The 14,664-nt window shown below is 37.9% G+C and overlaps 1 protein-coding gene across 12 annotated transcripts in view; it reads right to left on the bottom strand.

Annotated features, from left to right (window-relative positions):
- Window positions 1-14,664, bottom strand: part of LOC131692619 (trehalase-like) — a 146,568-nt gene that overhangs the window by 27,078 nt on the left and 104,826 nt on the right. For 5 of the 12 annotated variants that reach the window (XR_009306026.1, XR_009306025.1, XR_009306028.1 and 2 more), the window contains exon 2: window positions 6,795-7,138. The exons of 2 other annotated variants lie outside the window; for them this stretch is intronic. Coding sequence is in view for 2 of the 10 variants with exons in the window: in XM_058979776.1 (XP_058835759.1) it covers window positions 6,795-6,952 (158 nt within the window). In the remaining 8 variants the exon portion in view is untranslated. Of the gene's footprint in view, window positions 1-6,794; window positions 7,139-8,645; window positions 8,682-14,664 lie in introns of all 12 variants that reach the window. 5 more of the 12 variants (XR_009306030.1, XR_009306029.1, XR_009306027.1 and 2 more) reach the window with 2 other exon arrangements.

The raw sequence follows: 14,664 nt of genomic DNA, 5'->3' as shown, positions 1-14,664 counted from the left end.
TTAATACGACGCTGTTTACGTAAGTCATATGCTGACCAGTCGGAACGCCACACTCTTTTCGAACCAAGTGTGCGCCATACATCTTTTGCCACTTCATTATGCTGCGAACCTGAGATAGCAGTTTTATTTGAAACGACGGTCAATTCGTCCATCAGACTGGGGGGAGACACCGCAGGTGTCAAACGAACATTATTAACACTGGTTTCCAGGGTACTAATTGTCGCGGCTATTGCCCCCTTACTTCGTCTAAAATATCGTGTCCAACAGCACAGTCCGATTTTTGCGCTTGAAGTTTATTTGTGACTTTTACATTCTATTATATTTAAAGCTGGTTTTATGAAACATGTTCTGTCCTTGCGACTTTTATTTCCTGTCATTCATATCATATGTTGAATCGAAGTTCCGAGTTGAAGAGTGCAATCAAACATTGAGTTCTCAGTTAAAGTGGTAACCCCTTAACTAAAGTGACCAGAAGTTTCGGAATGAATGCGGGACACACTCAAGAAACCTGTTGATGTTTTAAGTTTCCTGGATAGTTCATGTTACTTTTGTAAGAATGGGAAACTTTACACAAAGATGATACATGAGTAGTCGAGAATGGTACCGTTGGAATCGAAATAAATTAGTTCAATGTACACGTTCGTCGCATTCTTCGTAAACTGGGTACCACGACTCACACCTTTTAGGAATACTTTCTACAATATGTTCCCAGAGCATTTTAGAACAAAACTCAGCATACTGGAAAATAAGGGAAACTTTCCAGAACGTCTATCCAGGAACTTTGTAGGACGTCTAGACAGGTAAAACCAAGGATTTGTTTCCAATTATCTGAGTTAATGTTGCACCTATTTCTCACGGAATTTACGACCGATTTTTACAAACTTAACTTAAATAAAAGATACAATATTACCATGAAATTGACATGAGATTCAATTCCGAACTCATTTTTATTCTGAAGTATAAAGATATAAAATGTTTTCGCAGTTAAGTGATTTTGCAGTAGGAAGTTTTGAGTCTACTTTCCCTGTGAATAAGGAGCTAAACTTATCTTATAAACTATAAAGAGAACTAATCGTTGCAATTGGTGATTACAACGATCCTTGTCGGAAATTGTTTATAATATTGTTCGTCATAACTTCCAATGTTCCTATGTTTGCGAGTCTGTGCAATTCGTTTGTACTAAACCAGGGAGGACGCTCATTTTCAGAATTTTGTTCTGAATCATTTGAAGCGTTTTCTTTCTAGTAGCACAACAACCTGCCCAAATTGGCACTGCACACACAGCATTGGAGGTCTATGTATTTGTTTATAAATTAATAGTTCGTTCTTCAGGCAGAGTCTAGAATTCCTGTTTATGAAAAGCATTAGCATTTTATATATTTTTTGTTTTTTTTTGCATGGATACTTGCAATGTGATCCTTAAAAGTAAGTTTTTTATCGTAAATCAAACCGAACTATATAGTATGATCTGACCACGTTAAATTCAAACCATTAAATTTAAGAATGTGAAGTTGGATCAAGAGAAGAAGCTCTTGGCGCGTGCGGAAACACAACCATTGTGTTTTGCAGTATTAGTGGAAATTTTCCATTTTTTTACCTTATTGAAAATATTCCAGCAGATAATGTGGCAGAGATGCTAGTATCATCACGGAAAAGTGACTTTTTACAGCCTACGAGAAGATTTGGGAGATAGCGGTCAGCGGTAAACATATTATATAAGATTGGTGCGACGCTTGACCCTTGAGGGACGCCTGCTTCGACGGGTAGCTTATTAGATCAAATCAATCTAGATAGAATGATTTTTTCAAATAATTTACTACTAGAGAGTAAACTGCTCTGCTTTACTACTAGAGAGTAAACTGCTGCTGCTGGATTTTTATTTGGCTTTAGTATAAGAATAACCTTGGCATTTTTCCATCTTTCAAGAAAGTATGCTAATTCAAAACATTTTGGGACCATTCATAAATTACGTAACACAAAAATTGCTAAAAATAACCTCCCCTCTCCCCCCATGTAAAAAATTGTCTCAAATTTCTTTACCTCTCCCTCGCTCGTTAAAAAAAATTCTTCAGTAAAAATATGTTACGTAATATTCTAGCTTATTCCCCCTCCCCTAATATTACAATATGTCATATTTTGTTACACCCCCTCCCCTTCCAAAAGCGTTATGTAATTTATGAATGGCCCTTGTAGAATATCTAACCTGAAGCTCTCATATTTTTAAACTTTTTCATGATGGATTTGGTCTCGTCATAGTTTGTTTCCACAATCTTGTCTAGAGACAATACTTAATTTGAAACGTTTTCATATTTTTGTAAGGCTTCGTTTACAATAGGACACACAACGTTATAATTTAAATTATGGACGGCTCTGAAACTTCTGAGCAAGTTTTCGAGCTATTTCCTCGTTTGAAAGAAGTATGTGGTTTTTCTAGCATCACTTAAATTTTGTAATGACGTTTATTATTTACAAAATGATCATGATTAAAATTATTCTCAATATAAGTTTTGTACCTTTCCCAATTCGCTTTGTGATAATGAAACACAGAATCAAAGTCAGCATCGTAAGCTGTAATCCACAACAAATGTGACTTTGATCTATCGTGATCTTTCCAGGATAGGTGTTTAACGTTATGATTATGAATAATTTCGATCGATTTCTTGTAAGTTTTTATAAGTCTCCTTTCAAGAAATTAATTTGCCCGCCATTGCATTGAAAAGCCAAATACGCTGAAGCTATAAAAATGATACTAACATCGGTGTCATCTTCGATACCCAAACTCTCAACCACGTTGATATCAAAAGACAGCAAGACGCGATGTTTTGATTTGACGATTTAACCGCTATTGCGATTCCTCCGCCGAATTAAACAATTCGATCAGATTGATGAATAACAAAATTAGAGCTACTCTTCAATTTAACATTTGGTTTTAAAAAAGTTTTGGTCACAATGGCTATATGTATATTAGGGGCCATGCATAAATGACGTAGTATTTTGGGGGGTGGTGAGGGTATACCAAATTTGTGACGAAGTGTGACGATGGGGAGGGTAAGGTCAGAAGTTATGCGACGTAGCATTAAGTTTAAAATCCATTGTTTAAAGAAAGCAATTTAATGATCCTCCATTCCCAAGAGAAATGAATTTAAATTCAACAAGTTACTTTTAATGCCGTTTTTCATGAGGTAAATTTTACAATTCGCGGAATCACAAGTTCACAAAAATACGAAAGATTTTGTATGCGGATTTAACTTGCTACATTATTTAGTTAATGTTGCTAACTAGTAGACTTAGTTTGGAAGCTGAATTAAATTTTCACTTCGGATTCAACCAAACAAAATTTAGTAATTTAGATGAACGTATGCTTCTTAGAATCATTGGCAGCTGCAGGATTGTGAACTGAGAGAACTTCTCTTTATGCTCCCCTTGACATATAAAATTCAAAACAAAACTATCAACCAGTGAAGCCAATTTTCATCAAAATTAACACTCATCGCCAAATCAATCCTGATAGTAATCCATGGTTTCGATGCACGAACATGTGTACAGACGAAAACCTTCCATGGTAACCTATTTTCAAGTTGCAAACAAATTTGAATCGATGAAAAGCGTAACCAAGTCCGCTTGTTTGCATTCCCTCCATTCATTCATTCCGCGTGATCATTTTTCAATCTGAGTATGCTACACTATCTTCGATTTTTAGCCATTCAGAAGTGAGCCGCCGAGCTCCATAATATTTTCCAAATTCAATCGAAGTGATTGAGACAGTTTTGACGCTCTAATGCTTTAGAAGGAATTTGGAAGCTACAGTTACAATTGCGGTACTAGAGCCTCGGCTAGTAATATATTAATGCCAAAATATCCTCATTTTTAAGCCCAACAGAACTGCAACGAATGCTATTTGATTCATTCATCAAGTATCGAAAGTTATCGATGGCGATGAGAAAACATCCATATTGGCCCGATCTTCCTTCAATGCTGAGTTGCCTCTGACAACACGTAGTACACCATTTATGGACGAATGAAAAGTTCTATTTGGCGCGTTATGTACTTGGATTTGATCGCCTACTACAAATAGAATGACCTGATAAGCAAGGACGATTGGTTCAGTATACAATACTCAACGTTGATATGCATCATTTTGGACCAGCAATATTTTTATCAATCACCATCACTGCTATCAACACTATATTTGTGATGAAATGAGCTTATTTTGCAGGCAATTTGCTGTTATAATGAAAATGTTGATAAAAGTCGTCAAACATTTTGAGATGTATTTAAAATAATTGAAAAACATGTAATTTTTTTTCATCACCCGGGCGTTTTGCATGGGACGAGGGAGAGGGGTAGGTAAATGCTACGTTATTTACGAGGGGGAGGTTAGAATTTTGTGACCAAATGCTACGAGGGGGGGGGGGGGGGAGGGGTCAAAAATCGCCAAAAAAAAAGCTACGTCATTTGTGTACGGCCCCTTATGTACCTTCAAGAAGATAAATAATTTGTCTTCGCAATTTTTTGATGAACAAGCATTCCAATTTAATAAATTTAAATTCCAAGAGAGTGCCAGACAACGACCGAGCAAAGTAGGTATAATGACATTTTATGTGTCAAAAAGGCCTGCGATGACCGATATGTGCATTACGAGAAAAATGTTCTTTTAATTTAAAACTAAAAGTTGCATATTTGGCATAACTGCCGTTAAAAATTAGTGTTTTTTCTAGATTCATTGAACAAAAATTAACTCGTTGCTTGATTCTACTGCAAACAGTACCAGAGATATAATTCGAAGAAAAACGATTTTTTAACCAAATTGTTGAAATTAGAAGTGTTTCCATGGACCAAAGGGTGGTTCGAACGACACAAAAATTTAGGTTATTATATATATTGGCTTTAAATGAACAACTTCTTCTAACCTGGTTCCAATCCGCGAAGGTCGATTCCAAGTTTTGTTTTGTTTTGCCACTTTGCGTGGAATAACTCATATATAAGCTGTTTTTGGGGCAGACCAAAATTTGAGAGGAGGTCAACCCTAGACCCCCCGAAAAAAAGTTCTATTAACAGCAAAGATCGCATTAGCACTATAATCAGAGATTCTAGTTGTAATTTTTTTTTCGAAACACCTGAGTAATCATCGATAATTTCCCCCGGATAATCGAATCACGGATAATCGAATCCCCGGATAATCGAGTCCGGCCTGTATAACGGAAAGCAATTTGCATAACAAATTGTGTTATAAATTTGGCCTCGTTAGTAGTTAAAGAACAGAATATTATAACAAGCATCAAAGAAGAGATATAGTTTTGATAGTTTTCTGTTGATATTCTGATCGGGTCGCAGGGTTTAAAAATGTTCGACGTTTCTTTGGAGTACGCCAATTTTTTTCGCTCCAAAATGCTAGAAAGGTGCGTTTTCAATGAAACGTATAATCTTTTGGACGATTCTTGATCCTAACCCTAAGATCCAATCGCGTTTCTTTGTCACGGCCAGCACCTGGCTTGAACAAAAATAAATACGGTTGGTAAAAATTCGCAGAACAATGGTCGAATATCCAGTAAACATTTAGTTGGACATGTAATGAATTCTATATTAAATTTGCAAAAGGGCGAATAAGATTTGTAAACAAACTTTTATTTTGATGGTTTCTCTTAATTTACTATAATTTCAAAGCAGAAAACAATTGAAATTGCTTCTACGAAGGGTAAAAATTTACATGAACGCATATTTTTCATGAAATTCCACTCTGCAGCAGACTAATGAGCGAAACAAGTTTGTTTACAAAAAACACTTTCGCCCTTTTGACGAATTAACATTGAATTGTTCAGATTGTGTGATGCACAAATACAGTGGTCAAACATTTGGTTAAAAACTTCGAACTTCGAACGCATCTTGAACGACTCTTCCGCGATTTTTTTTGCCAAGTGCAATTCAAGTGGTTTTCTGAGTGAGACTCAGATGGCGCTGCCAACTCAGAGTGGGAGTGAACTAATTGCGCAAGATAATTTAAAGCGGTGCATCGCAGTAAACAATGTTATCGCAGGAGGAAAAGTAAATCATGGCAGAAAATCAATGATTTCTGGTGTTTGTTTCGTCAACTATTACAACACTGTGCTAGAAGGTCGTTCGATGCAATTGACTTCAATTTCAATAGATATCGGTAATTAAATGAAATGATAACAAAAGTGCACATTCACAAAAGCTACATTTCGCAAACAAGCGCGTTTGTACATGATAAATGTACTTCACTCTGGTAGCCATTTTTTGTCAACGACGTTTTCCTTTTCGAGGATTTTTGGCGCCAAAACTTTTTGAAGGGATTTAGGGGATTCACGAGGTTTTGATTTTACACTGATTGTATCCCCTTAAGTTTCGGAAATACCAAGTGAATTAACTCGATATAAATGAAAAAATGCAAGCTTGACTAAAAAGGCAAATGTTCCGCATTCTAAGTCAAATCGCTGCACGAAAAAAACTCTCGTGACTCTCGGATCTCTAGCCCCTGTCGCACAAAGGCTTCGATCACGATTCGATCAAGTTAACTCCATAAAACCGCCGTCTTTTTTTCCTAGTAAACAATGATGACGCATTTCTGGGTCTTAAAAACCGGCGGGGTTTTCCGTTTAGCCATGCTACTACCTCTTCGAGCGGGTACAGAAGGAACTGCGGAGCTTCCATGTTTTACCGGTTCGCGCAACCGATGAAGATGCAGGGGGCTTGGCACTCTCACGACTGTCTCTCGTATGAGAGTGAACAAAGTACATAGGTATATGCTATATGGTGGAGAAGAAAACCCGGCTTACCTTGGACAGCTTGGTGGTAGGAGGTCCGCCTGGAGCCGGTTGTCAACGACGTGCGGGAACTTTTCTATAACAACGGCACCGTGTAGCACGTGCACCAGAGCAGTTACTGTGAGGAGCGCGAGGCCCAACGCTCGGTGAACTGGTTCAGCTGGGGACATAATTTTTACTTCTCTTGTTACACTTAAGATTTCCGACCTTATCACAGTCAATTTAGACGTTTGCTCTTCTCTTGTACACTTGTTCTGACTAGCTTCACTAACTATCTATTAAGTATCCCTAAACTAGGTCTTCTTATCACTAGCACTTGGCCTCTCTGGTATGGTATGCACTTACTGAGTAAAGAACTATTATACTGTTAGAAACAATTATCGCACAAGGATGACTAGATTCGATGTACTGAGTTCCGTTAGAAGAACCGCGGATGTCACTATGGGACCGGTTTCAGTCGTGGATTCCGTGAAAGGCGATCGATCGATTGGAACTGGCACGTTTCGACTAGTGAGCGGTGATTTTATATTTAGAAGTTTCGCGCCCACCCAGACCCACCGCAATTGCATCACATGTAGCTATGTAGTAGGCAAGTGATCTGCATGTGAGCTTACGAGCGTGACCGGGGGAACTTCGTGAGCGAGTTGATCCAGCTTGCTGTTTCTTATTTTTACTTGCCGGTGATGTGGTTTGTTTTGAAAATTGATTCGGGAGAGAGGGATCCTCTACCTACAGGCATAATGAGGGTCCAGAATGGTAGCATCGAAACAGGGTCTGACGCCGCGTCAGTGTCGAAGAATTCTGTTCCGGATTGAGAGCCGTAGGTTTATTTTTTTATGTCGGATTGTTATATTTCAGTTTCTTTTTGTCGTTGATAATTCAGGTTTCGTTTATGAGCTGAAGTATTTTTAAATGAGAGAAGTCTCAGTCTACCTACTACTAGGAATTGGGAATTGGGTCGTAATACTAGCCGAAGAACTGAGAACTGAAAAATGTGAATGGTACTGAGATAGACGAAATCTGCAATGATATCAGAGTACAGATATCTATAAACTCGACTGCCACAGTGACGCTGGTAAGCTTACTACAGCAACAATGAGGAAAAAACTTTGAAACATTTTGCTGCAATAGATAGTTGCGAAAATCTTTGAAAACACTACGATAGGATGAAAATTATATTTCAATGTATCGTTAAGTATAGAAAGAATATTTGAATATGCTGGATTAAAGGAATGACAAAAATTGCGGAGAAATGCGGGTTTATAGGCCAAAATTCACAATGTATATCTAATTTCATCAATTTTATATAATGTCAACAATAAAATTGAAACAGAATAATCTTATCTCCTGATCTGGTATGACGTTGATATGTACAATTTTAAGCAGGATAACTAACCAGAATCTTAGTGTCAGTAGGGTAGGATAGAGTATTGAACTCTTCAATAGTCGTATACGTCTACAAAATCTTTCAAAATATAATGTTCCATGAATATCGTATCAAGTTTATGCCTTGCATACAACACCCGCTTGATCGCTTTTACGTTGTTAGTATTCATAAAATCTCATTCCATCGGGGGATTTCCCCTAAAACTAAACGCTCTGAAACTGATCCAGCATTTCGAAGCGTTACATCAGATTGGAACAAACACACCTGCCGATTTGCACGTTGTATTGCTGAAAATACCCCAAATGCAGCAAAGTCCAACCCCTGATGCTTTGGGAGGGAACTCCCTCTAATTTAAAAGCGGTTACTGCTTCATTATAATAAAACTTTGCGGTTGTAACTTGTTTTGTTTTGTATAATAACCTGCCATTCAGATTCCGGGATTGCTATCATTTGTGGAATTTATGCAATATTCTTACCGGTTCGTAGCTCTGTGGTCGGTATCACCCGGTGTGCTACAGTAATTTTAATTAATCCGGAAAAGGAGGAAAGAACGAGAGGAAAATGACAATTAATCATTGTGTTTAAAAATAATTGGATTAAGCACTGGAAATGGGGATGGTGACTTTGATGTGGCGATTATGAGAGTTGGTGCGTGACTCGTTTATCAATTATGATCGGTTCAATGATGTACGATTTTCGGATGACGGCGGCGATTTTAATCACCTAAGAGAGTTTACGGCTTTGAAAGAGTTACATTTACATACAACCAGTTTAAAAATTGAAATACATAGATGAATTAATGATAATCACAATCTTTGAAAACTGAAGGAAATTTTAAGAGGTAATCACAATACTACAACAAATTAGAATATAAACTTAAAATCCTAAACATATATTCCCAGATACATGGACGGCTAGAACAGTGGAAATATTCATTTTGATTTTTATTTACTGTTATTTATTTTCAGCGAGAATCAAGACAATGGATACTCAACAATTCAAATAATTCAAAAGCCAACCGAACATGGCAGTTCCTGATGTCAGTAGAAAATGAAAATTGTTCTGGTCCACGCATTTACAAGGAATCTATAACAAAATGTGGAAAGACAACAGATCGAAAAACAAATGATCGAAAGGACGTAAAGTCGAAGGACAAAATGTCTAATGGACAAAAGCTCGAAAGACAAATGGTGTATGGGTGTGAGGTGGGCCATCCCAGGAACGATTGCACAACTAATTTTTGTTTAATACATATGAAATGTAGGAATGTATTATTTGGAAAAAGTTAGCATTAAACCGAAGACTGCATATAAAGAAGACTGGCAATTCTGTCTAGAATGTCGAGACAGTAACAGCAACGCCACTTGCGGGTAAAAATGGTACTTCCCATAGTGATGCATACACATATACAGTGTTTTTCATAACGATAAAACCACCCTTGATTTTTTTATTTTCGCGTGACTCTAATGGAGCCACTCTAAATGAACGATGACAACCGATGAATAATAACACAAATACAAGCAAAAGACTCAAAAAAGATATATTTGTTGACACGCGACGTAGAGGCTGCAAAAGTGAGTAGCTGTTGTTTTTCATAAATATACGACCACTAGATATCCTTGTTCAGTTTTGATTGAATTTAATGACAATGAATTATATTATTTATTTAACAGTATTTTGATACTATGGGTAAGCAAAAAAGTTTGAGTCAACAGGAGCAAGGACAAATTCTGGCCTTCAGGAAGGCAGGATGGGCGATCCGGAAAATCGCGCGAGAAATCGGACGTAGTCACTGTGCAGTGTTGAATTTTCTCAAAAATCCTGCAATGTATGGAAAGAAAAAGAGTCCAGGACGAAAAAAGAAACTATCGGAAAGAGACACGCGTCAAATTGTGAGTAGAGCATCGAATTCGACCATAAGCTGCTCACAAATTCGGACTGAACTTCAATTGAATGCTTCAGTTTCGACGGTTTGGAGAGCATTGAAACGTTCGCCAAACATACTGCGAGCAAAAATGAATAGTGCTCCACGATTACTACCTCGGCACAAGGAAGCTCGGCTAGAATTTGCGCGTCGGAACATGTCCCAAGACTGGAAAAAGGTAAGACCAAGTTACTGAATTTTAAGGTCTCATATTCATTCAAACCATTTAACAAAAAATGTGTAAAACTCTCGCAGGTGATTTTTTCGGAAGAGAAAAAGTTCAACTTGGACGGGCCGGATGGGTTCAATGGCTATTGGCGCGATTTGCGAAAAGAACCACGATTTTTTTCAAAGAGAAATTTCGGGGGTGGATCAGTGATGGTTTGGGGTGCGTTTTGCGCATCCGGAAAGCTGGAAATCCAATTTGTCTCACACAAAATGAAAAGCTCTGATTACATTAATGTGCTTAGAACCAGTCTGCTACCAGTTATTCGCAGAAGACGCAAGGCAAAGCTTATTTTTCAGCAGGATAACGCCAGTATACACAAAAGCTCTGAGACATTGGCGTGGCTGGCATCGGAAAATATTGATGTTCTGGATTGGCCTGCTTGTTCACCGGACTTAAATCCCATTGAGAACCTCTGGGGGATAATGGTCCGACGAATTTATGCAAATAATCGTCAATTTTCAACACTCCAGGAACTAAAATCTGCTATTGTCCAGTCGTGGGAAGAAATAGAGTTGGCAACACTGCAGAAATTGGTCCTTAGTATGCCAAATCGTACCTTTCAGACTATAAACCGTTCTGGGGGTGTAACGGACTATTAAATAATTCTTGTTGGTTAATTTAATCATATGATCCACGAAAAACTGCAAGTGGTCGTATCATTTTGAAAAACCTTTTTATTAAAAAAATGCTGTATCCGATCTGTTTTGCAATGAAATAAATGAATTTTTGAGCTCATATTCTTAATTTGTCATTCAATTTCATGCACTATTAAAGAAACAATCATAGAATTATTTATCTCCTTTGCATTTTGAATTTCATAGGTGGTTTTATCATTATGAAAAGCACTGTACACTTTTACATTAGGCTTCCCACCTTCCTCTAATAGAGGCGCTGTTACCTCTGTCGCCTCTCTTTTGTATGGGGGAAGAAAAGAGATATCAGTCTTCTTAATATGTAGTCTTCGATTAAAGTAACGGTAAACTTGTAGTGGGTGGTCGATAAAGAAGGAATGTGTGCTAGTTTGTTATTTTGCTCAATTTAGAAGCTGAAAATCGTTCGGACAAAGAGACTCCCAGATCAAATCAAAAGAAACCTATTCAAACTGTATTTTTATCGCTGTCAGTTTTTATAAAATGAGAAAAAATTACGTCACCCGAAAAGCAACGGTGCGAATAGATTTTGCGCTAGCACCTGCAAAATCCTCAACTTTCTCATCAGGACATCAGAAAACAACTCGAAATCGTGCAGTCAACGGTAAGCCGTGTGATTAGACGTTACTACCAAATTCTGAGCATCGAACGCAAGAAGAAATGCGATTTTATTAGTGATCAAGATCACAAGCGTGTAGTGAAAGCGTTTAAGCGGAATCCCAATGCTTCAGTTAGGGATGTAGCCAAAATTTTGAATCTGTCCAGGTCTTTCGTTCAGAGAGTCAAGGACCGGAAAGAACTGCGTACGTACAAAGTGCAGAAGACTGCAAATCGTGACGAACGGCAAAATACGGTGGGAAAGTCACTGGTGCGGATACTGTAAACCAAGATGCTGACGAAGCCTCATAGTCTCATTATGGATGATGAGACTTACGTCAAGGCGGACTTCCAGCAGCTTTCGAGGTTACTGTTCTTCACCGCCTAATACAAGTTTGATGTTGCGATCGAAGAAAGAAAGCAGAAACTGTAACCGTCGGTTACGATGAGCAATTGATGGCTCCGCCACAATAAATATCAATCCTTGAGCGGTTCAATATTTTGCCCTCCCAGCATGCAAATCCAACTCGGCCTTTTCCTGCTACGAGCTCCACTGCCACCCAAATGGTACCCACATCATTTCACAGTACTTATTTACAGCGGTACCTGTCTCATTTAGCCGCCGCTACACGCCACGGGTAGAGTAGCCAGTAAAAGGGTTAGCAAACGGATATAGCCGAGCTGTCAAACTTCGGAGGTGTTCGGTTCATCTCCGGTGCCGACTTACGAATACGTCACCGTTTTAGACTCAGCTCCAGGCCCTGATCCTTCTTTCTGCTCTGACAATCAAAGGAATAAGAAGTGCGCGCGGTGTTCTTAATTTTCCAAAGTAATTTTTGTTAAGTGTTAAAAGTGATGCAGGTTAATTGATTTAATGCTTTTTTATAGTTACAGTTAGTAAAAGTCCAAACACAAAAGGACTGATTAATGGACTAGAGTAATAGAGTTTAAAAGGTATTTGTAAAATATTCATGTTAAAAGTTGATTGTCGTTAAAATATTTATCTAAAATTTAGTGGTACGCAAAGTAAAATAACGGTGAGAAGACGGTTCACAGACAAATTAAAATACCGGAAAAAAAGGTAAAAATTGGGTAGGGGAATTATGGTTAAAACCGACACCTTAAGCTTAACACTTTTTCTAAGTTGCCACAAAACCAATAAAATTATAATTTTTATGCAGAATTCTTCTTCAGAAAATTCTTAACAAGACTTAATTTTTTCAGCGCTTCAAAAAATTAATTTCATTAAAAAATATTGGTTGAAAAACTTGAAAAACAAAGTGACTTTTTGTAAGCACTGCGGGTAAAACCGACACCCCATAGGGGTAAGATCGACACCCCCTTTAATTTATTTTCTCTCCACTTTATTAAAATCTTTATCTTTATTAAAAATGAGATATATGCGTGATTAATAAAGTGTGAGTATGTATGATGCAAATATGTGCTTTTTATTGCTTCATCATGCAGTGAGGGGAAGAAAGTTCGAAAGCGTAGTACTATAAATAAGAGTATTTTATGCTATAGGATTATTTATTGATATGAGTATTTCCAAATAATCCTTGCGCACATCATTGCAACCTCCAGTGTCATTTTATTTCATAAGAGAAGATTTTCAAGCGATCTACGTTCTGCTAATTGGATTCATTCACTTATAAGTGGCACACACCCTTCTTAGTCAAACTATCTTTTTCAGATTTGATTTTTCGGACTCTGATCATCAACGATCTATTGGAGTATACATAATATCATTGTCTCATTGTGATAAAATTCGTCTATGACAAACCAAGAGAACACTAGAAATTCGGTTTGATGACCTTTTTGCAGAAATAGCAAAAGCTTCGTTAGAATCAGATAAGCCAAAATTCCAATTTTTGATTTTTAAAGAGACTTACATGAAATAAACACAATAAAAGTATTTCTGTGTATTTCTGCTAATACTATAGTGTTCTAATAGGCTAATTGAAGTGTCACAAAGATCCCCAGTATTTTGAAATGAATCGCAACTATACACAACCATCTTAACAGGGTGTCGGTTTTACCCTAACCATAGGGTGTCGGTTTTACCCCAACAGCGCACATTTTTTATAAAAGCAATTAAAAATATTGAATTTTTCAAACTCGTCTTCAATGCACCTAGTTGATCATAGGACAGGCCAATAATAATAGGTACTGAAAAATGGGGTGATTTGAAAAGCTTTCGTTCGGTTAAAACCTTAAAATCTACTAACGAAATTTTACATCCAGACGAGTATGAACGCTGCTGTCGAATGTTTTGTTAATTTTTATGACATTCGGCGCACTAACGTAAATCCAATTTTTCTTCAAATGCTCTAAATAAACATACTAATAATATTGTATCATTATGAAATGAATAAAAATTTGATTTCTAGGAAAAGTTGTGGGGTGTCGGTTTTACCCACAGTGTCGGTTTTTCCCACAATTCCCCTACAAAAAAGTAGACGGGAAGGTGGTAGCGGGTACCACATGGTTGTATGGCTATGTAACTAATACCTCTGGGTAGGTCCCCAGAGGACCTTTTATTCTTGGCTCCAGATTGTCATCTGGAACCTATTCCTTCGCAGGACGAGACCAAGAACAGGAACGGAAACTACCGCCAACATACGGCTCTCTGTCCGTCGCCACGTGCCTGGAAACAATATCGGCAGCCATAACGCCATTCTTCTGCCTGCCGGCAACCCTGAAAACCGGCAACCACAAGCCGCAGGTCGAATCGACTCCCGAGAGCAGAAAATACCACTATCCGGTCGAAAGACGCACGCCATACACGCTCCGACGGCTAACCGTTGGACCAGAGTCCCAGTTATAACCGACGCACCGCCACTGCCGCCATACACAGCCATTGTCACCGTAAACCACCAACATGTCACCCAGTCGACGATCCGGCCATCTTCCGTCTACACCCGTAAAACCAAACCGCAAGTAGCAAGTGACGTCACTTAGAATTAGGTTATTTATAAGTAATAAATAGAGTTAAGATGTTTAATGATGAAGATTAGTGATATTGTAACTTAACTGAGCCTTGGTTTAGTGAATTTGCATCACGTTTCGATTTTGCTCGAATTTCGGACTCAAAA

This window comes from Topomyia yanbarensis, chromosome 3 (assembly GCF_030247195.1).
Source record: "Topomyia yanbarensis strain Yona2022 chromosome 3, ASM3024719v1, whole genome shotgun sequence".
Lineage (NCBI taxonomy): Eukaryota > Metazoa > Arthropoda > Insecta > Diptera > Culicidae > Topomyia > Topomyia yanbarensis.
The sequence above is the reverse complement of the archived record's forward strand: the minus strand, read 5'-3'. Positions and strand labels throughout refer to the sequence as shown.